Source organism: Salmo trutta, chromosome 5 (genome assembly GCF_901001165.1).
Source record: "Salmo trutta chromosome 5, fSalTru1.1, whole genome shotgun sequence".
In the NCBI taxonomy this organism is placed as follows: domain Eukaryota; kingdom Metazoa; phylum Chordata; class Actinopteri; order Salmoniformes; family Salmonidae; genus Salmo; species Salmo trutta.
The window spans coordinates 61,105,210-61,125,945 of record NC_042961.1 but is presented as its reverse complement, the minus strand read 5'-3'; the positions used below and the strand labels follow the sequence as shown (position 1 = coordinate 61,125,945).

General features: G+C 45.2%; 1 protein-coding gene across 1 annotated transcript in view; it reads right to left on the bottom strand.

Annotated features, from left to right (window-relative positions):
• The window catches only part of LOC115194667 (zinc finger protein 251-like), a 110,782-nt gene that overhangs the window by 6,416 nt on the left and 83,630 nt on the right, over positions 1-20,736 (bottom strand). The window contains exon 3 of the mRNA XM_029754540.1: positions 19,631-20,068. Coding sequence (XP_029610400.1) covers positions 19,631-20,068 — 438 coding nt within the window. The remainder of the gene's footprint in view (positions 1-19,630; positions 20,069-20,736) is intronic.

The following is a 20,736-nucleotide window of genomic DNA, read 5'->3' as shown; positions in this document are numbered from 1 at the left end:
GTCAGTGGTGGTTTTGTGGCAAAACTAAGACCGTCACCGAAACAAAGATGGTTCTGCCAAGTTATTCGAGGAATGCTCCACACCACTCTCTCATCTAACCTAGTTATTTACAGATTCTCACTTTGCTCTTTTGTAGCTTTGTCAACTATGTGTTTTAAATATAAATAAATATATATATAAATATTACACCCATTTTCTTCTCAAATTCCTGATCTCCAATTACAATCTTGTCTCATCGCTGCCACTCCTCAACGGGCCGGGGAGATGCGAAGGTTGAGTCATGCGTCCTCTGAAACATGACCCGCCAAACTGCGCTTCTTAACACCCACCTGATTAATCCGGAAGCCAGCTGCACCAATGTGTCAACTGTTCAACTGACTACCGAAGTAGTCAATCTGGTCGTCGCGTTGGTGATACAGGTCTACACATTTCTCCTAAGTGGATAATTTCACCTGTCCAGCTCCTCATTTGAATTCCATGCTGTCACTGTCACTTGTCGACTCAAGATTAACATTATTGTCATCTATCACCCACCAGGTGTCCTTGGAGAGTTGCTCAATGAGCTTGACAAGCTCATTTCCTGACGATAGCTCACTGCTCTTCGTACTTGGGAGTTCAACCTCTGCATTCAATTAATTTCTTTCTAACTCTCTCTTTCCCCTCCTTGCCTCTTTTGACCTCACTCTTTCCCAATCCCCTCCAACTCACAAGGCAGGCAATACGCTTGACCTCATCTTTACTAGAGGCTGCTCGCCTATTAATCTCACTGCAACCCCCCTCCAGATCTCTGTTCTCCTACTAATCTCACTACAACCGCCCTCCAGATCTCTGTTCTCCTACTAACCTCTCTGCAACCCCCCTCCAGATCTCTGTTCTCCTACTAACCTCTCTGCAACCCCCCTCCAGATCTCTGTTCTCCTACTAATCTCTCTGCAACCCCCTCCAGATCTCTGATCACTACTTTGTTTCCTTTTCTGTCTCCATCTCTCCTCCAACCCTAACCACTCAGCCCCTACCCAGATGGTCATGCGCCGTCACAATCTTTGCTCTCTCTTATCCTAACAGCGTTCCCTTCTGCTAAATCCTTCTCCCTCCTGATTCTGCCTCTTATTTATATTTAACTAGGCATTATAGTTAAGAGAGAATTATTTTTTACAATGACGGCCTACCCAGGCCAAACCTGGACGATGATGGGCCAATTGTGCGCCGCCCTAAGGGACTCCCAACCACGGCCGGATGTTATGCAGCCTGGATTCGAACCAGGTACTACAGTGACGCCTCTTGGACCGCCGTGCCAATGCTACCTCTCTTAGACTGCCGCGCCACTCGGGAGCCTCTTCGACCCTACTCTCCACACTTCCTGCATCCTATGACTCGCACTGTCCCCTTTCCTCCCAGCCGGCTTGGCCCTCCTGCTCAGTTGCTGTGACTCATTGCGAGCTTACAGAACAAGGCTACGGGTAGCTGAGTGAAAAATTGAGGAAAACTAAACTACTGGAGGTCCTATCATCCTTTCACTTGCTCCTCTCGACCTCTGTATCTGCTGCTAAAGCCACTTTCCTCCAGCCTATTGATTCCAAAACACTTGAGTGTGCTATCTCTGATCAACTCTCTCGTTATCTCTCTCAGAAAAATCTTCTTGATCCTAACCAGTCAGGCTTCAAGACAGGTCACTCAACCGAGACTGCTCTTCTCTGTGTCATGGAGGCTCTCCGGCACTGCCAAAGCTGACTCTCCCTCCTCTGTCCTCATCCTCCTCGGTCTATCCGCTGCCTTCGCCACCAAGAACCATCAGATTCTCCTCTCCATCCTCTCAGGGCTGGGCGTCTCCGGCTCTGCACGCTCTTGGATTGCATCCTACCTAACAGGCTGCTCCTACCAGGTGACGTGGAGAGGACCACTGTCTGCACCACGTACTCTCACTACTGGTGTCCCCCGGGGCTCGGTTCTAGGCCCTCTCATCTTCTCTCTATACACCAAGTCACTCGGCTCCATCATATCCTCACATGGTCTCTCCTATTGCTATAAGGATGACACTCAACTACTTTTCTCCTTCCCCCGCCCTTCTGACACCCAGGTGGCGACACGCATCTCTGCATGCCTGGCAGATATCTCAACTTGGATGTCGGCCCACCACCTCAAGCTCAACCTCGACAAGATGGAACTTCTCTTCATCCTGGGGAAGGCCTGTCCACTCAAAGACTTCTCCATCACGGTGACCCTGGACAACACCCTGTCGTTCTCTGCAAACATCGAAGTAGTGACCCGCTCCTGCAGGGTTCATGCTCTACAACAAGGGAACTCAACTACTTTTTGAGAAGGACCAGTGACACAAATTTCCTTGGTGGCAAAGGATGGATATCGTCCTTTATCGTCGCTGTGGTACAGCGTATTAACACATGTATTCATCTACGACTTTGGAAACATGTTATATCAAATGTACATTAAATGAGAATAAGAATTTGAATTTCAACTTCTTTTGAATGTCCAACATTGCTGAAGAACAAAAGTGGTTGCATAATTGTCTATGCAAAAAGTGCAATGTGAAACATTGTACACAGGCCTTAAAGTAACCAAACATATTTTAATAAAGTTTTTATGGAGAACAAAAATTATCTGAATGCACAGGTCATCACTGTGGGCCATGAAATATTAATCAAAATGGTGTGAGAGCAACTCTTAGAGATACTGGTGCCAGTGTTCATTAGTGAGCCTGGTGTTTAAGTAAGTTCATTGTGGAGAAGGCTGATTCACAGCTGTATGTGGAGCCAAACATGGTCAGGCTGTATAGTGCCAGTTTCTTGAGAACCGGGACATCAGCCACAGGCACCATCTTTCCCCAGAAAGTAACAGGGTCACAGTCACCAGCCTGCTCCTTCAAAGACATATTTTCTTGCAGCTCAATCAACTCCGTTTACAGTGATGCAACTTCTACCCATCTGAAGATCTGTTTTGCTTCTTCTGACAACTTTGTCACATTTGTGATCAAGAAGGAGTTCTGGATGAGCAGCAGCAGCTCTCTTCCAACAGTGAAGTTATCCATCAGCTTCTGGATGAAATCAACATAGTTGGGAACATCTTTGTCTCCCTGCGTTTGCACCAGAATATTGGGGAAGTGGACAGGTTGTCCCTGGAGCTTATTCTTGAAAAGCTCCAATTCTTTCGGGGAAAGCCCGGAATGCTGTTATCAAATCAAACTTTATTTGTCACATGCGCCGAACACAACAGGTGTAGACCTTACAGTTAAATGCTTACTTACAAGCCCTTAACCAACAATGCAGTTAAGAAAAATACCTCAAAAAAATTACAAAAGTGAGGCTATATACAGGGGCTACCGGTACAGAGTCAATGTGCGGGGGCACTGGTTAGTTGAGGTAATTGAGGTAATATGTACATGTAGGTAGAGTTAGAGTTATTAAAGTGACTATGCATTGATAATAACAGAGAGTAGCAGCAACGTAAAAGAGGGAGGGTGGGGGGCAATGCAAATAGTCTAGGTAGCCATTTGATTAGATGTTTAGGAGTCTTATGGCTTGGGGTAGAAGTTGTTTAGAAGCCTCTTGGACCTAGACTTGGCGCTCCGGTACAACTAGCCGTGCGGTAGCAGAGAGAACAGTCTATGACTAGGGTGGCTGGAGTCTTTGACAATTTTTTGGGACTTCCTCTGACACGGCCTGGTATAGAGGTCCTGGATGGCAAGAAGCTTGGCCCCAGTGATGTACTGGGCCGTACACACTACACTCTGTAGTGCCTTGCGGTCGAAGGCCGAGCAGTTGCCATACCAGGCGGTGATGCAACCGGTCAGGATGCTCACAATGGTGCAGCTGTAGAACATTTTGAGGATCTGAGGACCCATGCCAAATCTTTTCAGTCTCCTGAGGGGGAATAGGTTTTGTTGTGCCCTCTTCACGACTGTCTTGGTGTGCTTGGACCATGTTAGGTTGTTGGTGATGTGGACACCAAGGAACCTACTCCACTACAGCCCCGTCGATGAGAATGGGGCGTGCTCGGTACTCCTTTTCCTGTAGTCCACAATCATCTCCTTTGTCTTGAGGGAGAGGTTGTTGTCCTTGCACCACACTGACAGTTCTCTGACCTCCTCCCTATAGGCTGTCTCGTCGTTGTCAGTGATCAGGCCTACCACTGTCGCGTCATCAGCAAACTTAATGATGGTGTTGGAGTCGTGCCTGGCCGTGCAGTCATGAGTGAACAGGGAATACAGGAGGGGACTGAGCACGCACCCCTGAGGGGCCCCCGTGTTGAGGATCAGCGTGGCGGATGTGTTGTTACCTACCCTTACCACCTGGGGGCGGCCCGTCAGGAAGTCCAGGATCCAGTTGCAGAGAAAGGTGTTTAGTCCCAGGGTCCTTCGCTTATTGATGAGTTTCGAAGGCACTATGGTGTTGAATACTGAGCTGTAGTCTATGAATAGCATTCTCACATAGGTGTTCCTTTTGTCCAAGTGTGAAAGGGCAGTGTGGAGTGCAAGAGATTGCATCATCTGTGGATCTGTTGGGGCGGTATGCAAATTGGAGTGGGTCTAGGGTATCTGAGATAATGGTGTTGATGTGAGCCATGACCAGCATTTCAAAGAATTTTATGGCTACAGACTTGAGTGCTATGGGTTGGTAGTCAGTTAGGCAGGTTACGTTAGTGTTCTTGGGCACAAGGACTATGGTGGTCTGCTTGAAACATGTTGGTATTACAGACTGGGTCAGGCAGAGGTTGAAAATGTCAGTGAAGACACTTGGCCAGTTGGTCAGTGCATGCTTGGAGTACACGTCCTGATAATCTGTCTGGCCCTACGGCCTTGTGAATGTTGACCTGTTTAAAGGTCTTACTCACATCGGCTGCGGAGAGCGTGATCACACAGTCGTCCGGAAAAGCTGATTCTCTCATGCATGTTTCAATGTTACTTGCCTCGAAGCGAGCATAGAAGTAATTTAGCTTGTCTGGTAGGCTCGTGTCACTGGGAAGCTCTCGGCTGTGCTTCCCTTTGTAGTCTGTAATAGTTTGCAAGCCCTGCCACATCCGATGAGCGTCGTAGCCAGTGTAGTACGATTCGATCTTTGTCCTGTGTTGACACTTTGCCTGTTTGATGGTTCATCAGAGGGCATAGCAGGATTTTTATAAGCTTCCGGGTTAGAGTCCCGCTCCTTGAAAGCGGCAGCTCTACCCTTTAGCTCAGCGCGGATGTTGCCTGTAATCCATGGCTTCTGGTTGGGGGTATGTATATACAGTCACTGTGGGGACTTATTACATACAGTCATCGATGCACTTATTGATGGAGCCAGTGACTGATGTGGTGTACTCCTCAATGCCATCGGAAGAATCCCAGAACATATTCCAGTCTGTGCTAGCAAAACAGTCCTGTAGCTTTGCTTCTGCTTCATCTGACCACTAGCTTTTGACCGAGTCACTGGTGCTTCCTGCTTAAATTTTTGCTTGTAAGCAGGAATCAGGAGGATAGAATTATGGACAGCTTAATCAAGCTAGTCGTCTTGACTATTTTCTTATGCCATTCTCTCTGGCACCAAAAGTTTTAAAAAAGTGTTGACGGGACAGAATGCAGTCGGATCATCACATAATTGGCATATATATTACTCTTACAGAATGTCCACGTGGGCGAGGATATTGGAAATTTAATCAAAGCCTACTAGATGATAAATTGTTTAGAACAAGGACAGAAGAATTTATAACTGACTTTTTCAGACATAACATAGGTACAGCAGATCCCCTTATTTTATGGGACACAATGTATGGGACACAATTCAGTACTCTATAAAACAAAAACAATCTATAAAACAAAAGCAATTTAGATCAAAAAGAGTCCATATTAACAAAAGAAATTGAAGGACTAACAGTGCAGTTAGATAGCAATAAAAACTGTACCATATAGGCAGAGAATAAGTTAGAGGAAAAACATAAAGAAATGGAGGAACTTATTCAAGAAAGATCCAGTGTTATATATCATAAAAATAAAGCGAACTGGATGGAATATGGGGAAAAATGCACCAAATTCTTTTCCAATCTTCAATATAGAAATGCTACCAAAAAAAATATTGAAACTTGTTACAAATGATGGAGTCACGCATGATTCACCAAATTATATTTTGAAAGAGGAAGTAAAGTACTTTAAGAATATGTTTTCATTTCAGTCTCCTCCATCTCCACTAACTGAAACTAATTGTATGGATTTTACTCCTAATAGTAATGTAAAATTAACATCTGTACAAAAAGACACATGTGAAGGCCAAATTACAAAGGAGGAACTTCTTGATGCAATTGGGGCCTTTAAGGCTGGGAAAACTCCAGGGCTGGATGGCATACCAGTGGAAGTATACCAAACTTTTTTTGATATACTCAGAGGACCATTATTAGCATGTTTTAACCACTCCTATATAAATGGTAGATTATCAGACACTCAACAAGAAGGTCTGATATCATTATTACTGAAACAGGACCCAAGTAGTATATATAAAGATCCAGTCCATTAAAACAATTGGAGACCTCTTACACTTCAGTGTTGTGATGCAAAATTCAGAGCAAAATGCTTGCTGCTTAGAATTAAAAAAGTATTGTCAGATATTATTCATCCTAATCAGACAGGTTTTTTTACATGGACAATACATTGGAGATAATATAAGACAAGTACTGGAAAGAATAGAACACTATGAAGTATTGGGGACACCAGGCCTGGTTTTCATAGCTGATTTTGAAAAGGCTTTTGATGAAGTACAACTGAAGTTTATATATAAATGCCTAGAATATTTCCATTTTGGGGAATCTCTTATAAAATGGGTTAAAGTTATGTATAGTAACCCTAGGTGTAAAATAGTAAATACTGGCTACATCTCAGAAAGTGTAAAACTATCTAGAGGAGTAAAACAAGGTTGTCCACTATCAGCATATCTATTTATTATTGCCATCAAAATGTTAGCTGTTAAAAACTAAGGTGTCATTGTCCGCTGATGATTCACGTTTTCTTCTAAAACCACAATTAGAATCTCTCCACGGCCTAATAGAGGATCTAGATACTTTTGCTATCCTCTCTGGATTAAAACCAAAAAATGCACATTTTACATTAATGTGTAGTTTACCAATTAAATGGTCTGACGTAGATGTGGACATACTTGGTATACAAATCCCAAAAGAAAGAAACGATCTCACTCCAATACATTTTTATAGAAAGTTAGCAAAAATAGATAAGATCTTGATACCATGGAAAGGAAAATACCTGTCTATATGTGGAAAAGTCACCCTGATTAACTCTTTAGTCATATCACAGTTTACCTATTTGCTTATGGTTTTGCCTACACCTAGTGACATGTTTTTAAATTATATTAACAAAAAAATATTACATTTTATTTGGAATGGGAAGCCAGACAAAATTAAAAGGGACTATTTATATAACGAATATGAATTCGGAGGGCAGAAATGATTAAATATTAAAGCATTAGACCTCTCACTAGAGGCATCAGTCATACAAAAGTTTATTTAAATCCAAACGGGTTCTCTAGTAAATTGGTAGGAATGTCTCATCCTATGTTCATCCTTGGTCTTCCCTGTGGCTCAGTTGGTAGAGCATGGAGTTTACAATGCCAGGGTTGTGAGTTTGATTCCCACGGGAGGCCAGTACAAAAATAAATAATGTACGAAGTGTATGCATTCACTACTGTAAGTCACTCTGGATAATAGCGTCTGCTAAATGACAAAAAAATGTAGATGTTCAAGAATGGTCTTTTTCCCTTTATTCAGATTACACCTGCTCACTTTTGGTTGTTAGAAAAGAAAATAATCTCCAAAATATCGTTATTTTTTAAACAAGTCTTAGAAAGTTGGTTGCAATTTCAGTTTAATCCACCTGAAAAGACAGAACAAATAATACAACAAATATTGTGGTTAAACTCAAATATACTAATCAATTTTTTTTTTTAATTCGAAGAAATGTTTAAAAAATTTATAATTTTAGTGAATGATATCATAAATAGGACTGGTGGAGTTGTCACACATGCAGCTAACACAGACATATGGAAATGTCTGCTCTACCCCAAATTACAACCAATTAATTGCAGCATTACCACAAAAATGGAAGAGGCAGGTAGAAGGGGAAAAAAGTAAGGACCGAACATCAGCTGTGCCTGATTTGGGAGTCACACACGGCCCAAAACAAAGAAATACAAACACATAGACACAGAACATAGAACGCCCACCCAATGTAACATCCTGGCCTAACCAAAATAAAGAACAAAAACCCCTCTCTATGACCATGGTGTTACAGTACCCCCCCCCCCCAAGGTGCGGACTCCGGCCGCAAAACCTGACACTGAAGGGGAGGGTCTGGGTGGGCCCTCTTACGGCGGCAGCTCAGGTGCGGGACGTAGCCCCTGCCCCACCCTTGGCGTCGCCCTCTTAGGTGGCGCACCTGGCCGCGCCGAAGGTCTGGTGGGCAACCCTGGCTTCGCCCGGCTGGCGGGCGACCCTTGCTGTGCCCGGCAGACGGGCGACTCTGGTGGCTCCGGGCAGACGGGCCACTCTGGCAGCTCCGGAGGACAGGCGGGCCACTCTGGCAGCTCCGGAGGACAGGCGGGCCACTCTGGCAGCTCCGGAGGACAGGCGGGACAATCCGGCAGATCAGGAGGACAGGCGGGACAATTCGGCAGATCCGGCACGGCGGGCCTTTCCGGCAGATCCGGCACGGCGGGCCACTCCGGCAGATCCGGCACGGCGGGCCACTCCGGAAGATCCGGCACGGCGGGCGACTCTGGCAGCTCCGGAGGACAGGCGGGCCACTCTGGCTGCGCCGGAGGATAGGCGGGCGACTCCGGCAGCTCCGGAGGACAGGCGGGCGACTCCGGCAGCTCCGGAGGACAGGCGGGCGACTCCGGCAGCTCCGGAGGACAGGCGGGCGACTCTGGCAGCTCCGGAGGACAGGCGGGACGATCCGGCACGGCGGGCCACTCCGGAAGAACCGGCACGGCGGGCCACTCCGGAAGAACCGGCACGGCGGGCCACTCCGGGAAGAACCGGCACGGCGGGCCACTCCGGGAAGAACCGGCACGGCGGGCCACTCCGGAAGAACCGGCACGGCGGGCCACTCCGGAAGAACCGGCACGGCGGGCCACTCCGGAAGAACCGGCACGGCGGGCCACTCTGGCAGATCCGGCTCAGGATTCACCAGGCTGGGGAGACATGAAGGAGGCCTGGCTCTGGGCGCAGGCCCTGGACTCACCAGGCTGGGGAGACCCGCTGGAGGCCTGGTTTGAGGACATTTTACATTTTAGTCATTTTAGCAGACGCTCTTATCCAGAGCGACTTACAGTAGTGAATGCATACATTTCATTTTCATTTCATACATTTTTTTTTTCTTCGTACTTGGCCCCCCGTGGGAATCGAACCCACAACCCTGGTGTTGCAAACACCATGCTCTACCAACTGAGCTACAGGGAAGGAGGTGGCACAGGAGAGACCAGGGTGGAGGGATCCACCGGAGGACTGGTCCTTGGAGGAGGCACAGGACGAACCAGGATGGGGAGACCCACTGGAGGACTGGTCCGTGGAGGAGGCACGGGAGGAGGCACGGGCTTGACCAGGATAGGGAGACCCACTGGAGGACTGGTGCGTGGAGGAGGCACGGGCTTGACCAGGATGGGAAGACATGCAGGAGGCCTGGTTCTGGGCGTAGGCACAGGACGTGCAGGGCTGGGAAGACATGCAAGAGCCCTGTTTCTGGGCGAAGGCACAGTCTTCACCAGACAACCAGCACGCACCTCAGGACGAGTATGGAGAGCTGCCTCAGGTGACATTATTTCCACGACACACTCCGTAGGGCGAATGCCGTGCCTTATGCACCACACTAGCAGCTCTCTCATCTCTCTCTCCTTTAATTTCCCCAATAACTCCGTCACAGTCTCTGCCTCGCACCCCTCGCTCACCTCCAATGTCAGCCCGACTGGCTCTGGTTCCGACCTCGGCTCCACCGACTGTCCCGTGTGCCCCCCAAAAAAAAATTATTGGGGCTGCCTCTCGTGCTCGTTGCGCTCTCTCTCCTCATAGTATCGCCTCTCCGCTCTCGCCGCTTCAATCTCCCACTGCGGGAGGCGATAATCCCCAGCCTGAGTCCATGGTCCCTCTCCGTCCAGGATTTGTTCCCATGTCCACGAGTCCATAACGCTGTACTCCTGTTGCTCCTTCCTCCTCCGCTGCTTGATCCTGGTTTGGTGGGTGATTCTGTAAGGGCTGTCTGAAGAGAGAGACCAAGGTGCAGCGGAGTTAGTGTTCATCATGAGAATTTAATACAAACAACGTGAACACTATACAAAAAAAAAGAAAACTGACAGCCAAAACAGTCCTGTCAGGTTCAAACACTAACAGAAACAATCACCCACAAAACCCCAACGGAAAAACATGCACTTATGTGTGACTCCCAATCAACAGCAACGAACATCAGCTGTGCCTGATTTGGGAGTCACACACAAAACAAAGAAATACAAACACATAGACACAGAACATAGAACGCCCACCCAATGTAACACCCTGGCCTAACCAAAGTAAAGAACAAAAACCCCTCTCTATGACCAGGGCGTTACAGGAACTTGTATGGCGGCCCTGTATTAAAGAACATAAATGGTTAAAGAAAAGTGTGATAAATAAAAACATATACCAATTTTATTTAAGGACCAAAAAAACTGAAAGCTGTGTCATTTAAATTGCAAAATAGTTGGGAAGAGATTTTCAATGTACCCATTCCATGGCACATGGTTTATGAACTGATACGCAAAACAACGCCAGATTCAAAACTTCAAACTTTTCAATTTAAATTACTATACAAAATTCTTGCAACCAATAGAATGTTATATATATGGGGGATACAATCTTCCCAGCTCTGCAGATTTTGCTGTGAGGAGGCAGAGTCATTAAATAATTTATTTTGGTATTGTCCATATGTAGCTCGTTTTTGGTCACAGGTCCAGGAATGGCTGAAGAATTACAACATTTGCCTAGAACTAACGCTGCAGATAGCAATACTGGGTGATTTGAAAAGCCATAATCAATCAATAATATAATAATTATTTTAGCAAAAAAATTTATTTTTAATTGACAATCTGTAGAAGCTATGAGAACAGAAAGGTTCAGTACTTTTGTGAAGCATCACAGCACAGTTGAAAAATATATGGAAAATAGAAAACCAAAATGGATGATGTTGAGCGATAGATGGGAGGGGTTGAATGGAGCTGAAGGGTGGGACTAACAACAAGATAACCAATGTAAAACATACAGGGTCTGTAAAATGTATATAGGTTCAGAAATTTTGTGAAATAGCACAGTTACAAATATAAATCAAACTGGATGGACATCAGAAATAGAGGAAGGACTAAAAACAAACAAAATGTAACTATTGTAAAATAGATTGTCTGTAAAATGTGTATAAGATGTATAAACTGAGGTAGAAGCCTAAGTGTTTATTAGTTTACTCCAATTGGGGGAAGGTTGACAGGGTTTGCGGGGAATAATAAAGGTATATTCTTAAAAAATATATATTTATATCTATATAGGTATGTGTACGTATATATGTTTGCATACGTGTATGTATATGGATATATATATGTTTACCAAAAAAATATGGGGATTGGAAATGATACAGACAATTACATTGATGGAAGCAACAATCTTTCCGCAATATTAAGCTGATCCACCCCTTAAAAAAAATAAAATAATAATAATACATTTTAAAAAAGACTGCCGCCTCTGGATGAGTGTTTTCCTGTTTGCTCATGGCTGTATACAGCTCAGAGTGCGGTCTTAGTGCCATCATCTGTTTGTGTGTCACGGTTGTCCAAAGGAGCAGACCAAAGTGCAGCGTGGTTGTAGTCCCACATTTTATTAAATCCGTGAAACTTTGCCATACATAAATAACTGAATGAACAAAACAACAAACCGTCACGCAGAGAGAAACAAACACTACTCAAAATATAATAACCCACAAAACCCAGGAAGAAAAACCCCTACTTAAATATGATCTCCAATTAGAGACGAGGACCAGCTGCCTCCAATTGGAGATCAACTAAAACAACCAACATAGAAAAACTAGAACTTAAACATAGAAATACAAAACATAGAAAACACAAAACACCCCGTCACGCCCTGACCTACTCTACCATAGAAAATAACATCTTACTGTGGTCAGGATGTGACATTGTGGTGGTAAATAGACAGCTACAAAAAATATAGACAAACTCTCTAGGTAGTTAGTGTGGTCTACAGCTTATCATGAGATACTCGACCTCAGGCGAGCAAAACCTCGAGACTTCCTTAGATATCGTGCACCAGCTGTATACATAGGCCGCCACCCCTTGTCTTACCAGGGGCTGCTGTTCTATCCTGCCGATACAGTGTATAACTCGCCAGCTGTGTGTTATTCATGTCGTCATTCAGCCACGACACGGTGAAACATAAGATATTACAGGTAATGTCCCATTGGTAGGACATACGTGCTTGTAGTTCATCCACTTTATTATCCAGCAATTGTATGTTGGCCAATAGTACCGATGGCAAAGTCAGAGTAGCCACTTGTCACCGGATCCTCAAAAGGCACCCCGAGCTCCTTCCGCAAAACCTCCGTCTCTTTCTCCTACGAATGACGGGGATGAGGGCCGGTTTGGGTGTCTGGAGTAAATCCCTCTCGTCCAACTCATTAAAGAAAAATTATTCGCCCAGTTCAAGGTGAGTAATCATTGTTCTGATGCCCAGAAGTTATTTTCAGTCATAAGAGACGGTAGCAACATTATGTACAAAATAAGTTACAAACAATGCGCAATTTTTTTTTTTAAATAGCACAGTTGGTTAAGAGTGCATAAACAGCAGCCATCACCTCTCGCGCCATCTTCACCCTCACACTATGTTGTCCCGTCCCTGCAACTTAACATTCATTTGATTAAGATGTGACGTAATGTCTGTCAAAAATGTAACTGATTCCATCTTCTTCTCATTTTCAAAAAACTGAGTTGCCTTGTCACTCTTTTGATCTGATAAGAAAGCTTTGGTCCAAAAGCGTACCAAAACCCTGCCTTTGCTGAGCCATCTGACATTGTTGTGCAGTAGTAAGTCATCAAAACTGGCATTTGCCTATGTCAGAATACGTCGTAGCAAGCGGTGTTGTAGGGAGGACGTTGCTCTCGAAGTCGATCAGTTTCATCATCGTTGTCATGACCTCAGAATACTCTTTTCCCAGGCTGACACAGGACAGATTGATGGATGACGCAGTGGTGTGATGTCAGGGTGATCCTCTTTTCAAACATGCAATCAGTCCCCTCCCTCTTCCTATCGGGGCTGGAGCTACATCTGTGGTGATGGAGACCACGGACTTCAGATCTCTTCCCCTTCGTCAGCATCTCTTTGATGACCTCATGGATATCCTCTTCCTGTGTGTGTGTGCTTCTAGATTTGTTAAGCCCAACAACTCCTCACAGAATTCCTTCTTTGTTTCATTATAACATCTGAAATAACACCAGATGCTGGGCATTATCAGTGTTATCTGTTGATTCATCCACAGCTAATCAAATCAAATGTATTTATATAGCCCTTCTTACATCAGCTGATATCTCAAAGTGCTGTACAGAAACCCAGCCTAAAACCCCAAACAGCAAGCAATGCAGGTGTAGAAGCACGGTGGCTAGGAAAAACTCCCTAGAAAGGCCAAAACCTAGGAAGAAACCTAGAGAGGAACCAGGCTATGAGGGGTGGCCTGTCCTCTTCTGTAGATTCTAATAAAATGCATGGTGTTTTCTGAATGGCCTCATCAAATTGTGAAATTCAGCTAATATTTCAGTTCTCCTCATTGCAACATCACACATGCATTCTTTTACCATCTCAGCATCTAAAAAATGTTTTTGTGTGTTTTCCCAAAACCCAAGCTATCCTCAGTGAACACAACACAAATGTACATTGGTGGGCTGTCAGGGAATTGACAAGGACTTTGGTTGACCTCTCATCTTGCTTGTCCCAAGGTTCCGCAGAGGATATTTTGATAATTATGATTGGGTAAGACACAGCCTCTTGTATTTGCATATAACCACGTGATTGGATTATACTGGGCACTAGTAGAGGTGGGTGTAGATTCTAGAGAGAGAGCAAGAAAGTCATTTTTAAAAAGCTGTCTAAAAATAATGTATTGACTTTTATATAACAAAATGTTATGTCCGGTCCGGACTGACCCTTCTCTGGGTCCGTACCCAGACCTCGGTCCACCAGTTGAGTTCAGCTGCTCTACAACATCCATAGAGTAAGACCCTATCCCACACAGCAAGTGGTGCTGGTCCTAATCCATGCACTTGTCCTCTCCCGTCTGGACTACTGCAACTTGCTGTTGGCTAGGCTCCCACCTTGTGCCATCAAACCGCTGCAACTTATCCAGAACGTGGCAGCCCACCTGGTTTTCAACCTTCCCATGTTCTCTCATGTAACCCCACTCCTCCGCACACTCCACTGGCTTCCAGTCGATGCTTGCATCCACCACAAGACCATGGTGCTTACCTACAGAGCAGCAAGAGAAACTGTCCCTCCCGACATGCAGGCTACGCTCAAACCCTACACCCCAACCCTCCATTCTGCCACCTCTGGTCTCTTGGCCCTCCTACCCCTACAGGAGTGCAGCTCCTGCTCAGCCCAGTCCAAGCTCTTCTCTGTCCTGGCCCCCCAATGGTGGAACCATCTTCCCCCTGAAGCTGGGACAGCAGAGTCCCTGTCCACCTTCCCCCTGAAGCTAGGACAGCAGTCCCTGTCCATCTCCCCCTGAAGCTAGGACAGCAGAGTCCCTGCCCATCTTTCCCCTAAAGCTAGGACAGCAGAGTCCCTGCCCATCTTCCCCCTGAAGCTAGGACAGCAGAGTCCATGTCCATCTTCCCCCTAAAGCTAGGACAGCAGAGTCCCTGCCCATCTTCCCCCTGAAGCTAGGACAGCAGAGTCCCTGTCCATCTTCCCCCTAAAGCTAGGAGAGCAGAGTCCCTGCCCATCTTCCCCCTGAAGCTAGGACAGCAGAGTCCCTGCCCATCTTCCCCCTGAAGCTAGGACAGCAGAGTCCCTGCCCATCTTCCCCCTAAAGCTAGGACAGCAGAGTCCCTGCCCATCTTCCCCCTGAAGCTAGGACAGCAGAGTCCCTATCCATCTTCCCCCTGAAGCTAGGACAGCAGAGACCCTGTTCATCTTACCCCTGAAGCTAGGACAGCAGAGTCCCTGTCCATCTTCCCCCTGAAGCTAGGACAGCAGAGTCCCTGCCCATCTCCCCCCTGAAGCTAGGACAGCAGAGTCCCTGCCCATCTTCCCCCTAAAGCTAGGACAGCAGAGTCACTGCCCATCTTCCCCCTGAAGCTAGGACAGCAGAGTCCATGTCCATCTTCCCCCTAAAGCTAGGACAGCAGAGTCCCTGCCCATCTTCCCCCTGAAGCTAGGACAGCAGAGTCCCTGTCCATCTTCCCCCTAAAGCTAGGACAGCAGTGTCCCTGCCCATCTTCCCCCTGAAGCTAGGACAGCAGAGTCCCTGCCCATCTTCCCCCTGAAGCTAGGACAGCAGAGTCCCTGCCCATCTTCCCCCTGAAGCTAGGACAGCAGAGACCCTGTTCATCTTACCCCTGAAGCTAGGACAGCAGAGTCCCTGTCCATCTTCCCCCTGAAGCTAGAACAGCAGAGTCCCTGCCCATCTTCCCCCTGAAGCTAGGACAGCAGAGTCCCTGTCCATCTTCGGAAAACATCTGAAACAACGCCTCTTCAAAGAGTATCTTAAATACCAGCTCTGAAACGTTTTCTATTAACAACCACTCAGCGGGACGTCAGCTCAGGGGTCGAAGTTCATCAGGATCTCCTAGGGCAATAACACCAGAAGTTCATGGTGAGAATAATTTCTCAGCTCTGCAACTTATTATTAAATAAATACCTTCGTTTTTAATACCTTAGTGCACCCCAAACCCTTCATCTGTGGACCTGGAGTTCCTCACCGTAATGGGACCTAGTGTCCCACGAGACGAAAGAGGTATACTCACCTTGTCATGCCTTAGCCTAACACCCTGAGACATTTTCATACACACCCCAAAGCATGGACTCAACACAGTAACAAAGAGAGGAAACCCTCTGGTCTATTTCGGTCGGTGGCCCCTCCAGAGGAAATGCACAGCCAGTATTTATTCAAGCAAAGCCCTTTATAATCAGTCTACTCATCCTATGGATTCTCTAGCTCTCCACCTCCAGGAAACACAATCCTGTTCCTCCTAAAGAAAAATACAAATTACATGACCCTGCACGTGTGGATAAAAAGCGGAAGCTTACCTCTAACTGATGTCTTAGAATTCAGAAAACGTTAACAACAAAATACAGCAGTAGAATATTTAGCAAAAAGGCCCCAGAGAGAGAGGTTCTAAAAACAGGCCGTCTACAGACAAAGAAAAATAACTTGCCAACAATGACTTATATACAGTCCAGCCTCGCTTGTAAACTCCTCCCTCAACCAGTTAAATCTGATTCACACAATACAGGAATACCCCCTTATCCAATCACTACTCCCCTGGTTCCAAAACATCTCCCTTATCCAATCACTACTCCCTGGTTACATCCCCTTATCCAATCACTACTGCCCTAGTTACAAAACATCCCCCTTATCCAATCACTACTCCCCTGGTTACATCCCCTTATCCAATCACTACTCCCCTAGTTACATCCCCTTATCCAATCACTACTCCCCTGGTTACAAAACATCCCCCCTTATCCAATCACTACTCCCCTGGTTACAAAACATCCCCCTTATCCAATCACTACTCCCCTGGTTACAAATCTTCCCCCTTATCCAATCACTACTCCCCTGGTTATGTAACGCTCACATTGATTATATAAGGGGGATGTTTTGTACAATTTCTTGAGATCGGATACATCTGGGTGGCTACTTTGAAGAATCCAAAATATTACATATATTTTGATTTAACACTTTGGTTAATACATGACTCCATATGTTACTTCATAGTTTGTCTTCACTGTTATTCTACAATGTAGAAAATAGTCAAAATAAAGAAAAACCCTTGAATGAGTAGGTGTATCCAAACTTTTGACTGATACTGTAAATCTATTTACACATGGGAATACTTGGGAACATATTCCCTCAATTCATGTAAAAAAAATTCAACAACGATTAAAAAATACAAAAATTCAAAATATTATCTTGTTTTAATCAAAAAACTTGGGGCCAAATAAAATCACCCAACGGGCCACCTATTGGGAATCCTACGTTACATCTGGACATCTTGTATCCATATCTGACTACGACATTGAATGTTCACAACTCTCCAACCCCATCCCTCAGTTGTTAACCTAAAAAGTGGTGGTTGTCTGAACTGCAGATTGTCCATTTCATACACAAAGAGTAGCAATATTACCTGTCAGGTTCAGACAACAGCCCCATTATATCATTACTGTGACATTGGACTGAGCAGGATCAGGAGGACCAGTTAGAGTTGGTCCACAGGTGTATCTCAATACTCTCTTAGTCCCCTCTCTGTGTCCTCATTTACTTTCTTTGTGGATGTTTTCCACGTCAGCAGATTAGTCTTCTGAATTAATATTTTATCAGACTGAGCAGCCATGTTGTTTCCGGTTGAAGCTTTTCCCACAGTCACCACAGCTAAATGGTTTCTCTCTGCTGTGAGTCAATTTGTGCATATTTAAGGTATCCTTGCGATTGAAGCTTTTCCCACAGTCACCACAGGTGAATGGCTTCTCTCCTGTGTGAGTCAATTTATGCCTGGCTAGGTTCCTTTCGAGACCGAAGCTTTTCCCACACTCACCACAGCTGAATGGTTTCTCTCTGATGTGAGTCAATTTGTGCCTGGTTAGGCTCACCTTCTGATTGAAGCTTTTCCCACAGTCACCACAGCTGAATGGTTTCTCTCCTGTGTGAGTAATTTTATGCCTGGTTAGGCGCACCTTCCGATTGAAGCTTTTCCCACAGTCATGACAGCTAAATAGTTTCTCTCTGGTGTGAGTCAATTTGTGCATAGTTAAGGTATCCTTGCGATTGAAGCTTTTCCCACAGTCACCACAGGTGAATGGCTTCTCTCCTGTGTGAGTCAGTTTATGCCTGGCTAGGTTCCTTTTGAGACCGAAGTTTTTCCCACAGTCACCACAGCTGAATGGTTTCTCTCTGGTGTGAGTCATTTTATGCCTGGTTAGGCTCACCTTCCGATTGAAGCTTTTCCCACAGTCACCACAGATAAATGGTTTCTCTCCTGTGTGAATCCTCATGTGCCTGGGGAGACCACCTTTGTGTTTGAAGGTCTTTCCACAAACAGGGCAGATATAGGGTTTCCCACCGTGACACAGTCGGACATGGGCCTTCAGTTTACAGGTGGAGTTGTAGCGTTTTTGGCAGGAACTACATTCACTGGGTATCTTACTGAAGAGAGTCACATGTCTCTGCAGGTCAGCTTTCAGAGCAAACGTTTCTCCACAGTCACGGCAGCAGTGAGTTTTTCTAGATGTAGTGCTGGGTTTGGAACAGTGTTTCTCCAATAGTGGACTGGGATCCAATTGTGGGCTGCTGTCAAGTCCTACTGTGTCGCTGCTTACAGCTGAACTGTGGCTGGAGGCATTGTTTTGATTATCTGGAGGGTCACAGGGAATGTTGAGACCCTTAATGTGGGTCACAGTGACAAAAGGTTTGAGATCCACTGGTTTAGAGTCACTCTCTCTGTTCTCCACAGTCTGGGTTTGGGGAAGAGTCAAAGACTGAAGTGGGTCCTCCAGATCACATTCACTTTTCACACAGGAAGTAGTGAATATGGAGTCTTTGGTATCAAAGAGCCCTTGAAGCTGCTCTTCCTCCTGACTGGTCCTGACTTCCTCCTGTTCCTCTTTAATCTGTGTGGTCTCTGGGTCCTCCTGCCCCAGACTGGGGCTCCACTCCTGCTCACAGTGCTGCTGCTCAGGGGGAACTTCCTCTTCAGAGAGAGAAAGAGAGAACTGCAGGGAGTCTGGAGGGAAGGAGAGGAAGAACAGATGTTATTTATACATTACAGAATTAAATACAACACTTGAATCACAAATGTGAATTATAGATGTCAATGATTTTTTATTTGAAAATGTCTTTATTGGTATTGATCCAAAATAATAACAGTAGCTAAAATAATGTGCAATACAGATAAAAATAGTTGTACTGCTCCCAAACTTGATATTTTAATAAAGTTTGTACATGTCCTAATAATTTGAGAGATTTCTCAGAAAACTAGATGTTTTGGTCACCGTATGCTTACTTCTATTATGACCTCACGGCGTTTAAGATGAGCAGAGTCAGGGGTCTACAGGACTGAAGCCGTACTCTGCCTACTGCCATCATCAATATAATATTGAATTACTAGTGTGAACGTAAACGTACTCACAGTCTCTAATGAAATACATTGGAGTCAGAAAGGCTGTGCTTCATAAGCTATTTCAATCATCTTTTCCTGACAGATAACTTTTTAATTATGCCCGGTGAATCTTAGCTATATTATAAACTGTTCTTTAAAAATGGATGCAATGGAGATCCCTGTTACCGGAAACAGTTTATTAACTAAGTAGAACCGTAGCTAGCTAGGTATTAGATCTACGTACAAACCTATTCTACATAGTTTTATCTCTGGTGTCCTCCGCAGCAGTCTCCGTAGCAGATCATTCTCTTCCTGGTACTCTGCTACAGTTTCCTCAACCGCACCAAGAATCTCCACAGCAGCAGATGCCGTTAAACATTCATTTAACAACACACGAAACAACTGTAGTTTAGACGTTTTCAGTGGACTGAGAGTTGGGTGTTCAGCTAGTATGGCTTCTTGATGTGGGTCCATCTGATCACATTCACTTCTCACACAGGGAGGAGTGAATATGGAGTCTTTGGTATCAACGAGCCCTTGAAGCTGCTCTTCCTGCTGACTGGTCCTGACTTCCTCTTGTTCCTCTTTCATCTTTCTGGTCTCTGGGTCCTTCTGCCCCAGACTGGGACTCCACTCCTGCTGCTCAGGGGGAACCTCCTCTTCAGAGACAGAGAGCTGCAGGGAGTCTGGAGGGAAGGAATAGCAGAGGTTTACACTCCCCTATGTATTTATTTAGACAGTGAAACTAACATTTACAAATGTGGCTCTATATTCCAGAATTTGGGATTTGAGATCAAATGTTCATAATATCCGTTTTACCATTTAGAAATCAAAGCACTTTATGTATCTAGTCCCCCAACGTGAAGAAGTCATAAGCGTTTGGATAAATTAACTTAGTGTATTACAGTAGTCAGAAGTGTAGTATTTGATCCCATATTCCTTGCACACATGAAGCTCATTATTCATGATTTATTCGTGATTATCCATAATCATAGTAGCAGCCACGTGAATGTATAAGTGTTCAGAAATATATTATATTCTTATTTACAATAAAAAAAAAACAATGACTCCAAAAGTACAATACGTTACACTTGAAATGTGTGTAATTTACCAGACGCTCTTATCTGCAGCAATTACAGGTTACATCAGGGTTAAGTGCTTTGCTCAAGTGCACAGGGACAGATTTCTCACCTAGTCGGCTCAGGGATTCGATAGGTCACACATTATTTACCTTTCAGTTTCTGTACATACGTACCTGTTCTACATAGTTGAACCTCTGATGTGATCTCCAGCAGTCTCCGTAGCCGATCATTCTCCTCCTGGTATTTCACTACCGTTTTCTCAACTTCCCCGA